The 16,821-nt window shown below is 35.0% G+C and overlaps 1 protein-coding gene across 1 annotated transcript; it reads right to left on the bottom strand.

Annotated features, from left to right (window-relative positions):
- Positions 1–23: 23 nt before the first annotated feature.
- Positions 24–6,116, bottom strand: LOC111811353 (beta-amylase 1, chloroplastic-like). The gene is made up of 4 exons (XM_023698161.1): positions 5,441–6,116; positions 1,268–1,478; positions 1,060–1,176; positions 24–955 (listed from the first exon to the last, which is right to left on the bottom strand). The coding sequence occupies exons 1-4, from the start codon at positions 5,974–5,976 to the stop codon at positions 158–160; spliced, it is 1,662 nt and encodes a 553-aa protein (XP_023553929.1). The 5' UTR covers positions 5,977–6,116; the 3' UTR covers positions 24–157.
- Positions 6,117–16,821: the final 10,705 nt, after the last annotated feature.

Here is a 16,821-nt window from a genome sequence, read left to right as displayed (position 1 = left end):
TCACTTAATATGTGAAAAATGTATAACAGAGAAATAGCTGCATAAATTTATATATATGCGACTGATCAGTAGTTTATACCTTACTACAATACATGCATACATAGGAGGAACCATTGTGTAATTCTTTTGAATGATTTGCATTCGTGTGACATTATCTTCAATGATATACAAGAGCCAATCTCGAAGTAGTAATATCTGTTGCAGAAGAGAGGCCTCTGTTGCTTCCAGGATCTAGCTTGGCTCGAAAAAGCTTGGAGGCATCAGACATCTGCCTCACAAAACGAGTAAATCGAACCCAGTTACTATACTCGAACATGTTCTTATCCATCCTCACAAAATTGAAAGAAAATGAGGGCTTCTCCAACCCATCTGTGTAAACCCTTGACATCTTTACAACCTGTTGAAACGAGTCATCATCGAGCCCCAATGCGGAGTTTTCACCTTCCAATGGTACGTCACATACCCGGGCAGCCATCAGCAGCTGCCGGAGAAACCCTTCAGGGCTACTGACAGGGTTCATCTGCTTCTCTGCCACATCCTTCATTTCAAAGCATGAACAACAGATAGTGAACCTGTACCTACCAAACATGCGAGCAATTGGGAGATATCCATCACGGATTGAAGTATTGTAGTACCCAGCAGTCAACTCCGATGGGTGAGATTTTGTTCCATAGTGCCAGTGAATCCCAGCTAATTTGGCTGACAAATTTACTTCAATACCTCTGAAAATGGTTTCAGCTTCCTTGCATAGTCTCTCCCCATGTAGTAGCAGCATTTCGGAGTACCATCTGAGAAAAAACTCCCCGTACGGCGTATTCCAAGAACCGTCATCGCCTCTAAAAAACTCCGATTGTTCGGGATTGTTCATCAAATTACTAGCACCAATTGGTCCTCCATTTCCCCATTCACGCATCCCAACATTTTGAGCACAAGCATTCAGAGAGGCAAGCATATACTAAACCAGAAAAGAAGAAAAGAAAATGTAATCAGACCAACTGGAGCACGTACAGTATACACTAGAGAATCGCGAAACGGTGAAGAAGCTTTACGCATTCCTACCTTATCATAACACTGAAATTCTCCAAGCTCACGAGAGCGCCATGCCCATGCTAACTTCTGGGGAGGGGACGAAGGATATCTTAGTTCACCACCAGGACCCATTCCAACTTGAATTCCCTGTAATATGAACATTAAGAAATGGATATAAGAGCCAAATTCAGAGATAGGAACTCGAAAATCAATACCCCAGATACAGCCACCAACTTACCGTTACAATGGCTCCGAGATAAGGCCTAAAAGTGTCTCTGAAATTTCTCATAAAATCGGCATACGCTTGGATAGGTGATCGTCCCCGCAAAACAGGAAGAGTGTCACATCCAAGAGTAATACATTCCATATTTCTCCTTCCAAATCTGTCAGAATATGCTAAATCGGGATCTTTATTAATTTCTTCAAGTACCCATTTAGGAAGGGGAATCCTTAATGTTTTATTGGGGAAACAAAGGGGAAATAAAGGAGATACTTCAGATTCAATGGCAGATAAACCACTATCTTAGAATAACGCTTAAATCTATCAAGACAACTCCTATTTCATATAAACTTAAATCTATCAGCTTCCAATTTTATAGGAGGTTAACAGAATTAATTAATAAATAAATGTAATGTACAAACAAAAGGAGGCAAAGCCTCAAGAAAGTCCATACAAAAGGCCCTTCAAATGACTACAGTCATAGATATATGATGATAATAAAATAAAATGATACTAAAACAGCACAGCAGAAATTTCTTGCAATATCTTTGCAACAAACAAGGGAAAGTAAGAGGTCTGTATAAGACAAAAACTTTGATCGAGTTATGACACTGAGTCATGGATGGGAATTGAAGCAAGTTAGGCGTCACACAATGAATGGGCTAAGGACTATGGAGAGATCGGCCATGTAATGAAGCCCCGACTTCACCGTTTTTTATCATCTTGTCTTATAGTTAGTGTTATATGATGTAATCGAGAGGGTCTTTTGACCATTAAAAACCTTCCTCTTAGAAACGCCGTCTTTTTTGCTTCTTGTCGTAAGACCATTTAGGAGCTTAAGACCCTAGGGGTTACCTTTTGCATTATTTTGAATACCATGCTTCCTAGACCATGATTTTGAAAATATTTGAAAGAAAGAATACCAACTGCGTCTACCGTAAGAATTCCATGTTATTGTTGATAAATTACCCTCTAGTGCAACATGTGCAGCAGCCACAATGGAGGGAAGAGAAGAGACTTCAATGAGACACTTATAATTGTTCCAGCTTCAACAATCTCATATCCTCTATTCAAGCTATGATGAGCTTGTCAAAGGAAATTCTAGAAGATGTTGGAGTCCTCTAAATGTTGTGCAAAGTTGAACTTCAAGATAGAGATGAATTAAATGCACTTTAATTTGCATTTAATGAACTTATAGTTGAATTTATGGAACTTAGTCCAAGGATGGTTACTAGATAGCACATTTCTTTTATTGCATTATTTTAATTATAATTTCAATATTTGTTGGTCATTTAAGCTAGTTTTTAATATGTGAGTTAAGGTTATATTATAACCCACATAAGTTTCCATATATCCATTATCAACAAGCTATTTTAATATGGAGGTTGTGTACTTAAATCATATAGGTTAAGGTTATCCATTATTAACGAGCTATTTTAATATGGAGGTTGTGTACTTAAATCACATAGGTTAAGGTTGTCAAAGGCTATGTAAATTCATCAATGTAGACCTCACAAATTGGAATGGAAAAGAATAGAATTTCTATTTTAGCTTTGTTGAGAGCTAAGTTTTTACTTTGCAAATTCTTGTGTTTATAGCTCATATTACCTTGATGATCAAAATCAAGAGTAAAGAAAACTCGTTTCTAGACTCATGATATCACTCCACATGAGGTGTAATCAAGACCACTTAAATAACTCTAGTATGCAAGTTCTAAATACAAGAATCTGCAGAGTAAAAACTTAGCTCTTAACAAAACTAAAATAGAGTTAAGCTAAAATAGAGACTCTATTCTTTTAATTCCAAAATGTATGTGAAGTCTACCATAAAAGAAAGATGACTTTATTTTGACAACTTTAACCTATAGAATGGCTAGTTAGTGAGAAATACTCATAACCTCCCTATTAAAATGGCTAGTTAATGATGGAATATGGAAACCGATGTGTGGGCTGCAATATAACCTTAACTCCCATATTAAAAACTAACTTACATGACAAACAAATATTGAAATTACAATTAAAATAATACAGTAGAAGAAATGTGTTATCTAATAACCATCCTTGGACTAGTTCCATAAATTCAACTATGAGTTCATTAAATGCAAATTAAAGTGCATTTAATATATCTCTATCTTGAAATTCAACTTTACACAACACGTAAAGAAGGACTCCAACATCTTTCTAGAATTTCCTTTGACAAACTCACCATAGCTTGAATATAATTAAGCTTATTGTAACTTCTTGGCTCTCGTCCTTGTAATTGGACCTTGAGGTATGGAAATTCCTTGGTCGCGGTTCGTATCACCTACTCTAAGTTTAATCGTCCCTAGTGTCACACAAAATTTAACTGAGTTGTCCCAATTCTGAATCAGCTAGCAGCCTCCTTGCCATTAGATTCCATCATATTGCATTTTTATCCCACACAACGGTCACTGACAGCTTGAACATGATGCCACATGCAGCAAACAATAAAAAAACAAACAAACAAACAAACAGATACCACAAAAGGCTAATTTCTTGAGCTAATAATCATTAGGCCGTCACTATAGACTATAATTCTATGTTATAGGAGGTTCTTCTGTTCCTGGCATTCCATGATAAGGGCCAGACCCTTCCGTAGGAGCATTTCAATCTCTCTTGTGAAGAGAATCATAGTTATTCTCACTAGTCAAGATATCAAGGCAGTTTGAATGGCCAAAAGCCTTCATGCTTGACAACTTCTACAAGTGCTCCTCATCCATTAGTTCGCAGTCCACAAAACAACTAGTATTTCTCATCTCCTTGAAGAATTTTTTGACCGAGGGGGTTGAGGGCAATGGTAAGACGGATTTAGAGTGCCACTGGTCACCTCCATGTATGGAGATGGAGTATGAGTTATTGCTACCATATTCAAGGCTTCACTCTACTTCCATCGTGACTCATGCTAACCTCCACAAATAAGGATTTTCATTCAAACTATGCAGACTGTCTTGAAGTTACAGGCACGGGCCAACTGAACAAGAAGCTCGAAGTGGAAAAGAAGGATCATGGAGGAAGAGGAAGGTTTAGGGATTGAGGCCAGGAGTAGGGAGAGAACGAATCATTTTCCACTTCTTCTCTAGTTCTCTTCATGCTGAATTTTAAAATTGTATGGGCATTTTTTTAACATCCAAGCCAACTTGCGCGCATTTCGACTAATCTCACAAGACAACCCGCCTGACTCTACAACATTTGAGCGCCAAAGAAATTCAAAGGAGATTAAATCTAACATAGGTTGCCACAATGATTTGAACTCATACCATGACCCTTACTGACCCAGCTGCTTTTTCCTTTTTCTTTTTTTAACTCACCATTTATTGCCATTTCAGTCCACTAAACTATACTCAACCCCATACCTCTGACCTTCAAAAACTTTTGTTCTAGAGTTGTAACTTCGCTGTAGTTTAGTAACTCTATTCCATTGAATGCAGCTCCCAGAAAGAAAGGTCTTAGAAAACCATGTACTTCGAAGCTCCTGCAGATATCAGATTGGCAGGCTTTCTTGCTGCTGTTTTACTACTTATGTTCTATCGACCGACTTCTGTGTTCTGTCCCCATTGCACCCTCCCTTCCCCCCAACCCAGAGGCTATCCGTAAAGAAGAAGTGGGAGACATTAAATCACAAGCATGGTGTTGAGAATTGTTGGGAAGGAGTCCCACATTGGCTAATTTAGAGGATGAACATGGGTTTATAAGTAAGGAATACATCACTGTTGGTACGAGACCTTTTGGGAAAACCAAAGATAAAACCATAAGCAAATGGTGTACATTGTTTGAGGGCTCCAGAGAAAGGAGTCGAGCCTCAATTAAAAGGAGGCTGCTCGAGGGCTCTATAGGCCTCAAGGGAGGCTCTATGGTGTACTTACTTTGTGTTCGAGGGGAGGATTTTTGGGACGAGACCCACATTGGCTAATTTAAGAAATACATCTCTATTGGTATGAGGTCTTTTGGAAACCAAAAGCAAAGCTACGAGAGCTTAGGTTTAAAGTGGACAATATCATACTATGATTCGTGATTCCTAACACATGGAAGTAACATACATTCCTACAAGGATTCTACGCGGAAATTTAAATTCGAAGCATTGAAGCATGATGAGGGCGCCAGTTTTCTACATCGTAAATGACATTAACTAGCCAAAATTGAACACTAAAATAGAGAAATTGAACCGACTAACCAGTGAGGATCGTCCGGCCCCATTCCATTTTGATTGAAAGTAAACACAGCGCGGACTTTGAGACCATACCGACGAGCCATAGCCACAATCTCCAAATACCCTTTCCAATTATAACTACAAGGCACATCCGTCTCCACCAAACCCCACCAAACTTCAATCACGACGCCTTCAACTCCAGCCGCCGCAAGCGCCCTAAAGGACTGCGACATTGCCTTCCTCCTCCGCACCTGACCAGCCGGAGACACAGCATCAAGAGGAAGCGTAACAAACACAGCAGAGCCAGTATTCCGACGCTCCAAAGAGAATCCATGCTGGAGCTCATACTGGACATCCCCGTTGTCGGGAGAACCAAATCCACCGGCGGCGGCGGAGAAGATGGAGGAGTTGAGACGGGAAGAGATGAAAATCCTCCGAGTTAGAGGGTAAGGGCGGGAAATGGAGGGGAATGAAGCGAAGCAGGAAGGGTCAGTCCTGGAGCAGCAGAAGGAAGCAGAGGGGGAGAAAGATGGAGGAGATGGAGAGGCGGCGATGGCCATCGGAGATCGGAAAATGGAATTGAGATTAGGGTTTGGAATGGTGTGGCTTAGAGAAGAGGGAGAGAATCCATTAGAAAGGACAGTGAGCCCCGCCAGACCAACCCACCTCAAAAACACTCAACACTCAACACCACCGCCTCTTTCCCCCAATTATTTTTCTATTTCTTAAATTACCAAAAATAAATAAATAAAACCCAATTTTCAAATATTAAATTTTTTTTTCTTTTTTTTTTTAATTTTCAAATTTTTTTCATTGACAACCCGAGAACCCAACCCGAATTATAAGAATTGGGTTGGGTTGGATTGGTTCTCGGGTTTGGGTTGGGTTCGGGTTCCAAAAGAGATTGATGGGTCAACTCAACTCGACCCAACCCGAAAACATTAAAAAAAAAAAATTGAAGCCCAAATTGGAATGAAGCCCCCTAAAAATTTACCATTTGAAGCAACGAGATTGATCAGCTTCTGAAATATCTATACCACAATAACTAGAAAGTTCAAACTAGAGACTCTTTGTTATTTTGTCTTTCTCGTTCTTCCTCTCTCAGTTGTCGTCAGTCTCCATCTCCCTCCTTGAGTCTCACATCGTTGATCTCTGTGTACTCATCCCCGTCTCGTCGTTGGTCTCAGTGTGCTCGACTGCTCGTCTCCATCTGCGAGCATCTGAACTTAAGAAAGAAGAGAAAAAGGGAAAAAGCTCGTCTTCGTTTACGTTTTGAATTCTTTTTTTGTAACAACCCAAACCCAACCCGAAAATAGAGGGTTGGGTTGTGAAAATTTTCAGGTTGGGTTGGGTTACCAATCCAACTAACCGGTTTGGTTAGGTCAAAAAAATCTCTCAACCCAATCCAACACAGATCATGTCCCCTATTTTACACAAAAAATTTTAAATGTTTTTTATATATATTTTTTATTTTTCTACTATGAATTTCAGAAAAAATTAGATTTTTAGTTAAATTTCAAAAAGGAAAACAATTTTTAATTTTTCTTTTAATTTTTAAAGCATGGATAGAAAAATAAACAAAAATAAAACGGCTATAAAACGATGCCTAAATGATCATTCAATGAAATCTAAACGATTTAGTTTAGTTCTAAAATTTTCACAACCAGGTCCGTTGATTGGGTTAGCTATCTAAGCAACCCGAATAAAATTCACAACCAAATTAAGTCGAGTTATCGTGTAATATTTTTTAAAATAATTTAAAATTCTACGTATCTATAATACCATTTATATTTAATAACTAAAATTGTACAGAACTCAAATATCAAACATTCACAAGTCACAACACATCACTAACATCGATCACAAACATCAAATATTCTTAATTTTCGTAACAATCCTAAAGGTAGGCTCGGTTTTGTTGTAACCCATTTTTGGATGGGTCGGGTTGACCCAACCAAAAATATATCAATCCACCGATCAACCCAACTCAAACCGAAAATAAATAAATAAATTTAGCTCAACCTTTAGTTTAGACTGATCGAGTTGTTTGAGTAAATAAAATATTTAGAATAAATTAAAATCAACATGAAAAACATGATTAAAAATATAAATTATAAATGAGATTTATGAATTTAATAACTGCCGACAGTAATTTAATTGAGAATTAAGGAAAATTGTTCCGACAAATTCCTAATAATTCTCAAAAAGTTATTAAATTATTATATTATTAATTAAAGCATGGCAACGTCCACCCGACAATTTCCTGCCCTTAGGATCGCACTTACCGACATCCTTTTTTTATTTTTTATTTTAATTTTATTTCAATTTATGTAATTTAAATTATTAACATGAACTTCTATTTTATTGGGTATTTAATTAAAACATTATAAACTTCATTAAAACATTTATTTTATTTGTGTCGGCCTACGTACATTGAACCCTAAAACTTGACCAACCGAACCTGAAATCATAAGGATTGGACTGAGTTATTTTTCTTCGGCCCGGTTTCAGGATTTTGAGTTTACTGGATAAAGGTTCGGGTTAACTCGAACTAGGAGTGTTAAAAAAACTCAATAACTTAACAAACCCGTGTATAGTTTGAGTTGGGTTGAGTTCAAAATGAAAAGGTTTATAGAACGAGTTGGTTCATGATTCAACCCAAATTGTTTGTTTACTCATCCAAACGTAACAGTACCTCCACAAAAATCTCGAAAGTTTTCATGGGTTGATCTCGTATCAAATAAACCATGACACCCCATAGAAAAACGAACGTCATCTCGAACCAAATGTTAGATTTGTCTCCTTGCACATACCGCTCAAAAATTCTCCAACGATGGGCTGTAGCAGTTGACTAAAATCACGAGAGTGGAAGAAAACAACTTTGAAAATTACGATTCTTTCGGACGATGACGTGTTGCTAGCAACAATGGTAAGGTAAAGAAATCCATCGACAAAAATACAACAAACAGCTACTGACGTTAATGGTTCGATGCAATGAAAACTAATGAAGAGTGGTGCTATACATGGCGATCAAGTGTCAGCAATGGGCGACTTACACGATCAACGGCTTGTTGGCAGTATTATACATGAACGATAAAGTAAAAAAAATATATATCTTCACAAACGTCACGATCGGTACCTTCCTATACACGGTACCACTCATATCTTAAAAATTATATTTGTTACAATAAAAAAAACACATCATACCTTAAAAAAAACATCGATGATTCTACGTTGTCACTTCAATCACGATAAACAACAAAAATGTCGGATTTGAGAAAATCCAAATAAGTTACCAATTACACACCGTGCTCTTGAAGGCCAAGTTGTCATCCATGTGAGTGTTTCATGTTGAGCCAAAAAAAGAGCATCTAATGATTAAATATGTCTCAAGTGGAAAATAATTAAACTCGTCCATTTTTAATAGGTTAATGAAATTATAATGATACCCGTCATAAAATATATTAACCTTGATCGTTTTAGACATTTTCTGTATTTTTTATGATATGATCACGTTATGTACTGTTCTGACCTGTTTCTATGAGTGAGAAATATTTTATAGACAGACAAGTATGAGTCGGTTTTGCACGTTTTAACTTTACTCACGTTCTTCCTATCAAAATTTTCAGGTCACAAATCAACACGAGTCATTTTAGAATGTTTTGTTTTCACTTACATGTTTTGCTAGGGAACGTTTCGTGGGGTCACTCAAGATATGATTTCTCCAAGCTAAACACGCTTGATATGCGTCTTGTCGACCGTATCAGTAGTAGCTATCAATTTTTAAGTCTCGTTTAACCATAATTCGATATCTTGAAGTCCATTTTTATTCAAATGCGTGTGATCCCAGAAGAACGAAACATTCCTTATCAGAGTACGTGAATTGATATTATAAAATTATGATAATTAAAAAAAAAAAAAAAAAAAAAAAAAAAAAAAAAAAAAAAAAAAAAAAAAAAAAANATATATATATATATATATGTGTGGATTTAATTTAAAAAAATAATTTAATCATAAAAAAAATAAAAAATAAAAAAGGAAATAATCTCATTTATTTTTTCTACAAATAATGCACCCATAGGAGACTTTTGACCTCTGTCAGCAGCGTTGGCACGTGGCAGCCATATGAGACTTTTGAGATGCATTATTAATTATAATAATAAGATTCCATTTTTTAAAACAAAAATATTCTTTTTTTTTTAATATAATTATATAAATTAAATTACTTTTTTGACGGTGACAGTTGGACAATTAATTAATTAATTTTCATATAGAGAGAGTTTTTAATAACTCCAAAATATATATATATGTATATATATTTTATAATATAATAAGCGGGTACCAAATTTCAAATTAGGGATATTTCTCTGATCCATCACAATCTTCTATTTTATTAGGTATATTCACGAGATGGGGTCGAGAATAACATTTTCGGCCTCTCTCCCGAGTGAGACGACTTTTTTGCGTCGTTGATTACTCAAATTGGTTCTCGCGTCCGTTAAACCCATTTTTTAGTGTATTCGAGATTCCCATTTTTCAGTGCATCGAAGAGGGGTAGAAGCAATGGGTTCAAGGTCAAGTCTATGGATTCAATTTCTTCTTACCTCGGGATACCAGTCCCCTCGAAATAATCTCGAGATGGAAGTAGGAGCGGGGAGCTTCTAAGAGCGGAAAACCCAGTCCTATTCGAATGTTGTTGCTCGAAGTCGGGTTGAACCATATAAAATGAAATCGTAATCAAAAGAACAGGGACTGAAATGATATTTTAATTTTAAATATATATATAAAATAATTAATTAATTAATTGCAACTACTTAATTTTAAGCATATGAACAAGTACAAATATATGTCGGTGCACGTGGCTGCATGTACTTTGTTGCTAATTATTTTAATTTTATAATTATTTTTTTAGGGCTAATTATTGAATACATTTAAGCACACAATAATCAAATACAATCATAACCTTTGGATTAAAAGTCCAAATCGGAATTATTTTATTAATTTATTTTTAATTCTTTTCTTAATAATTAAAAATTTACATTTTTTTTAGGATAATATGAATATAAATCAATTTTTTAAGGAACGGCGTACTATGATTCTATCATATGTGTATATATACATATACATATATATATATATATATATATAGGTTTTTCACGAGTTCGACCAAAAAGTCCTTAAATAAAAAAAAACGATCATTATTTTTGTCAATAGCACGATCAAATATGGAGCAATAATTTAATTTTTTTTAATACTATACGTGTGGAGATCTGAGATTTGAACTTTCAAACTAAATAAATATATATATATATATATATATTAACTATCATTGAGCCATGCTGATATTGACATTGTATCGACTGATCTAAATTTCCGACATTAAAAAATTTATAAAAAAATATTTGTGTTGAGTTCGTTGAATCTTAACATATTTGAACTCATTGAAAGAAAATTTTAAAATATATAAAATTATTAGTTGTAATGAAAAAAAAAACATGCAAAATTATTGAGGTTGTCTTGTCTCAATTATTTGTCTCCTTATATTCCCTATTAGACAAAATATACCATTTTAGCGGGTCGGTCAGCTCTCTATCTTGCTAAGCCAACGAAAGAGGAAAATAAAACTAAAGCTTGCCCTGTTTACGAAACTCGAGCTAAAAACATCTCATTTCGTTTCATTCCCGTTCTTCATTTCTTTCTTGAATCTAAAAGAGACTTCTCAAATTTCGAATCATTTTGCGACGTGTTCTGTTTATTATTCTTTCGTACAACCACTCAGACCTAACGGGAATGAGCAACGAGATAACATGGGTTGCCTTGATATTAAAAGATCGACTTTTAAAACTATAATATATGTCTTATCCGTTTAATTTTTCATAATTATCAAATTACACCTCAAATTTAGATTAATATTGTAATTTAACCCATTGAATCAGTTTTCATTCGAAAAGTTGTAAAAGAGCGTATTCGAACCATAGAACATTTACATATATGGTACAAAAATGATTAAAAAATGACATTAATTGTAACGACCGATACCCATGATTTGGATCAAGATTCGGCACCTAATGGCCCCGACATTCCCGTGCATCCCCTACGACATGGTCACGTTATCTACTTCTCGCTTCCAAGAGTGAAGACTGTCCTCACATATCAACACGGGTCCTTTCAACATATTTTATCTCTATCATCACGTATTTACGTATGTAGTGACTCTCAATTCCTTGGTCATCCTATTCTTAGGACCGCTCTCATTCGAATATAAACCGCTAAATTTTTCTAAATTATTATTATTTTTTACATTATTATTATTTTTATTTGTTATCATTTGACATTGATATTATTATCATTATTATTATTATTATTATTGGAAAGGTACCTAATTATATTATGTGACACCTAAAGTATAGTATATAATAATTATAATCATAATAGTAATAATAACAATAAAGTTTTGGAGAGAGAGTTGAAAAGCCAGCTCGGTGCTCGTGCCATTGTTTTCTTTTTATGGGACATTGACATTTCAAGTCATGGATTTGCTTTTTAATGCATAATATTCGATTTCGTTATCGATATAACAATATTTTTTAACCTAAATACTCGTGAACCGTCTTTACCCTAAGTCACTAATCGATTGAATACGTGATAGTTAGCTCATTGACTGTGTGAGTTAAGTAACTAATTACGATTTCATGAATCTTGGGTCAATGGGTTTAGATAGTGGTCGGGATAAGTGTTTGAATGCAAGTCATCAGATGGTGAAAACACGAGATATGTTGTAAGATCTCATATCGATTGGAGAGTAGAACGAAGTATTTGTTATAAGGGTGTGGAAATCTTTATCTAGTAGATGCGTTTTAAATCTGTGAGGTTGATGTCGATACGTAACAGACCAAAATGGACAATATCTGCTGGCGGTGGGGTTGAGTTGTTACAAATGATATCAGAGTCAAACATTGGGAGATGTGTCAATGAGGACGTTGGGTCCCCAAAGAGGTGGATGTTAGGATCGATACCAGTTGTTAGCTCTGATACCAGTTGTTAGGATCGCACAACAACACACATGCTCGATCTAGATGAACACAAAGAATGGGATAGAGAAAAGTGCAAGGAGAACTCTGGCTAAAAGGATTTTTCTATTGATGACTTCACGTATGTAGAATAAGAGAGAATTACGAGAATAGAAAGTACATCTCAAAGCTCTACCGGAGGGGATATATATATAGTTCAATTTACTATATATAGCTTTACCCGATTTAACCATCTACTATATATAGCTTTATCGGATATAGTTTTACTAAATATAGCTTTACCTGATATAACCGTTCACCAAGCTATAAATAAGTAGGCTCCATAACCTAACAGACCAAGCTATAAATAAGCATCAGGCTCCATAACCTAACAGTGGATTGTCTCTCCCTAATAAACGTGTATTAAAACTGTGAGGTTGACGATGATATGTAATGGGCTAAAACGGATAATATCTGATGACGATATGAAGAAAAGTTAGAGCGTTCAAGGCTCGTAACCCTTAGGGGCAATCATCCGCACCAGTGTATAAAAAGACATTTGAAATTCTTACACGAGGAGAGCTTATGGACAAAAAATGAGGATTCCGGCGGCTTTTGCCAGGAATGGCGAAGTCAAACTAGATAAACTGAGCGTCTCACGTGGTCTAAGTTCCTATGATCGAGTCTTTCTGATCGATTCTTAAATCATTTCCTCGACTGTTCAGTCTCTTGACTCTCCATTCACCTGTCGGTTTCACAATTCCATTTCCTTCTTTCTTTCACCGTAAAAAAGGGAATAGAGGAAATAAAGTTCTGTCTCATTCATCCCTTTCCTTCCAAATTACCTCGTGAAAGAATAAAGAGGATCAAGAACGGAAAGTCGTATGAACGGCTTGGAGGGAGGTCTTTCATATCTTTCGAGATCTGGAAAAGCCAAAATCAATGATTTTCTTAGCCCTGATAAAAGAAAGGAAAACTACTGTGGTTCGGTGTAGGGGACACCTTCTTCATGATCTAAGCAGGGAGAGCTCCTCTTTGGTTCCATCTGTCCACATTCTTCCTTTCCAGGGGAATTCGGGCTTGATTGTTCTGTGTAGTCGATTCGCCCCCTCTATAAACAGAGTCCATGAGCTCGGGAAGAGAAGTAGAGCCCTCGGTCAACCAAGAGAGGTCCAGCCCTTCCTGATCATTCATCATTCAATTCGTTGCGTTCTTCTTTCGAGCGGATCCGTCAGCTTCTAGTCAACCAACCCAAACTCATTGACCCAAGGTCCACTCTAATCTATTTTATATCTAACTCGTTTCTTATCTAGTTAGCTACTAACAGTGAATAGCTTAACTACCACGTACTTTATTCATCAGTGGATTCTAACCGTAACAACTTTTTACAAAATTTATTCATTATAGGAATAAAATTCTAATTTCTAAAATTAATGGGACTAAATTCTAATTTTTTCTAAATTATAGGGACCGGATTTATAATTTAACCATCTATTTTCTCGTGAATTTTATTTATTTATTTATTTATTTTAGTTCAAAATTATAGATTTAATCTTTATAAAATTTTCATTTATTTAATTTTTCTCAACCTTATTATAATATAATAGGGTTTATTTATTTATTTATTTATTTTCTAATTTACATTTTTATTTTTAATTATTAAAAAAAAAAGCCCATAAAAAGCATGGAATATTATAAAAAGCACATATTTAAAAGTAAAAGATTTTACCTTTTTCTCCCACCAAAAAATAATAAATAAAAAAAACTATATAATAATGAAAATTAAATTTATACAATTTTTAAAATATTTTCGATCCTCCAACTTTAAAAAAATAACACTTTAGTCCTTCAACCTGCTTACGAATGAAGCGGAGAATCTCCGTTTAGACGGGAATGGGATATTTCTCTCCATTAGCTAAACGGGGCTGAAGACGGGGATTATATTTTTCGTCTCCGTACTCGTCCCCACCCCACTTTTATATATATATATTGAGTAGAGATGGGGACGGACAAGGCTTCCATGTCCTATAATAATCTCTAATAATAAGATCATTCATCTTTTAAAAATAAATTTCAAAAAGCAAAAGTCAAGTCGTAGGTCACGTGACCTACACTCGAGTTGGTAGCTAACTGGGTTTTTTCTTAAAGCAAAGCAGATCAGACACCTTCTTGTTATCCAAAAGTCGATCTACTATGGTCAGAGCTTAACTAGACTAAAAATAACCTATGACTGACCTAGCTCAAATTTGATGTTGATTCGGGCAAAACCAGTAAGATAAAAGGTTTGGTTCACGAGAAATTATTATTATTATTATTATTATTATTAAAATGAAGGAAAAAAAAAACTATATATATTTTTAGTATAAAAGTTATTATTATTATTATTATTTAACCAAATTTAATAAAAATACTAAGTTTAAGATTTATGCCAAAAATAAAGTGTTAATTTGAGCATTTACCAAAATAAGAATAACTAATCAATAAATAATATTTTTTACAAATTAGATTAAATAAAAACTTTGGCATATTTAGAGATATTCTAAATAAATTATTTTTTCGGGTTGACTTGGATTGTCGGGTTATTCATTTTTTTAAATTATTTTTTTAAAATAATACTGACCCACGATATATGTTACTTTAACAACTAAAATATAATAATGTTCAAATATCGAATATGCACCTGTCACATTATATCACTGATATCTGTTACAAACGTTAAATATTCTTAATATTCGTAACAATCTTAAAAATAGTGTATGGTTGGATTGGGTCGTGAACTCTATTTTCGGGTCGAGTTTGTTAATGATATTTAGTACTGAATTATTGTTTACCATATATATCATATTTGATCCTTTATTAAATACAAATATCTTCTGTATCTTTCCATTTATTATTTTTTTCAATATGCTTGTAATTTATTTGATTATAAATAGAGAATTTTCACACGACCCGAAAAAAAATTCAAATTGCAAACCGAACCGAATTTTTTATTTTCCAACTAAAAAAAAAAATCTAACACGACCCTTTGATTTAGTTAGTCTAAGTTGTTCGGGCGATCTGATTACATAAAACACCTTATCATATAAAAGAAAATTAAACGACGATGGTCGGTGCGATACTAGGGTGGCGTTGAATGTCGAGGAAAAGAAAATTCGTCGGTGCAGCTTGTTCGTTCGGAGCATAATCGTTATCATTCCTTATATTATATATGATTTATAATTTTGTTTTCATGAAAAGGATAAAAAGAAAAGCTTGAAAGGAAAGTATATAATAAATACATTCTTTTTCAAAACCTATGATTTTTTTCTAAAAGGTGAGCTAACCATTGAGATTAAAAGAGTGATGCAACACTCACTACTCGAAAACTTTTCTTTTCGTATTACTTTACGAGCTTAGATCTTTGTCGGCTGAATGACTCGGTGCCTGCTGAATTTGTTTGATCGGGACATTATGTATTTCTAACGGTTAGATGTTTGAATGATTTCCTCTACAATGTTAAGCTTGGAAATTAGGTTATGATAGAGCTTTGTACTCCTCGTCTAGTATATTGGTTCATAGTCATATCAATTTGAACATAGCTCAATTCGTTAAGACACTCCATATTTACCTTGAAGATCAAATACTCAAATTTTTGCCCATACATGGGTCATTTGAAATTTTCCTCACGTGACTTACGGACGCTCGAGGAAATGAGATGTAGTGAATGAACCGAGATCATATATGAATGAGAGTGATTATGTGTAACAGCTCAAGCCTACTGTTAACCGATATTGTCCTTTTTGGGCTTTCCCTTCCAGGCTTCCCTTCAAGATTTTAAAACGCATTTGAGAGGGGAACGAAGCATTTTTCTACACCTATTCAAGATTTTAAAATGCTTCGTTCCCCTATTCACCCGATGTGGGATCTCACAATTCACTCATCTTTAGGGCTCAACGTCCTCACTAACACTCGTTCCCCTCTCCAATCGATGTGGGATCTCACAATATGTAGATATGATGATTAAAAAATGGTTAAAATAATGGATAGTTTAACACTCGAGTAAACGAGGGGTACATAAATAAACTGAGATCATATCCGAATGAGAGCAATCTCGAAGATAGAATGAGAATTTTCGTAAGAAGCATCCTGCAATGACTGATATCAGTGGGATAGCTTTTACTCTTAAAAGCAAGACGTAAGTAACCATGTCGTAGGGGAATGTCGGGACCATTAGGTGTCAAACATGAGACATGGGTCGTTATGAGTGAGCTAGCAAAAACAAAGCAAAGTATCTTGATAGAACTCGTGTTAGCCAGTAGGGAGGGTCGGGATCGGGATTCGTAACGGTATAGAAGGAGAGAGAGAGAAATAGAAAGTAAAAGAAGATGAGAGAGAGAGAGAGAGAGAAAAGAGAAT

The sequence above is a fragment of the Cucurbita pepo genome, chromosome LG15 (genome assembly GCF_002806865.2).
Source record: "Cucurbita pepo subsp. pepo cultivar mu-cu-16 chromosome LG15, ASM280686v2, whole genome shotgun sequence".
NCBI classification, from domain to species: Eukaryota; Viridiplantae; Streptophyta; class Magnoliopsida; order Cucurbitales; family Cucurbitaceae; genus Cucurbita; species Cucurbita pepo.
The sequence above is the reverse complement of the archived record's forward strand: the minus strand, read 5'-3'. Positions and strand labels throughout refer to the sequence as shown.

Excerpts from the sequence above, each read along its gene's own strand:
- LOC111811353 (XM_023698161.1), bottom strand. The coding sequence starts at position 5,976 with ATGGCCATCGCCGCCTCTCCATCTCCTCCATCTTTCTCCCCCTCTGCT. Across the intron at positions 1,479-5,440 it reads GGGCCGGACGATCCTCACTG|GATTCCCCTTCCTAAATGGG; the intron begins GTTAGTCGGTTC and ends TAAAACATTAAG. Across the intron at positions 1,177-1,267 it reads ATCTCGGAGCCATTGTAACG|GGAATTCAAGTTGGAATGGG; the intron begins GTAAGTTGGTGG and ends TTCATATTACAG.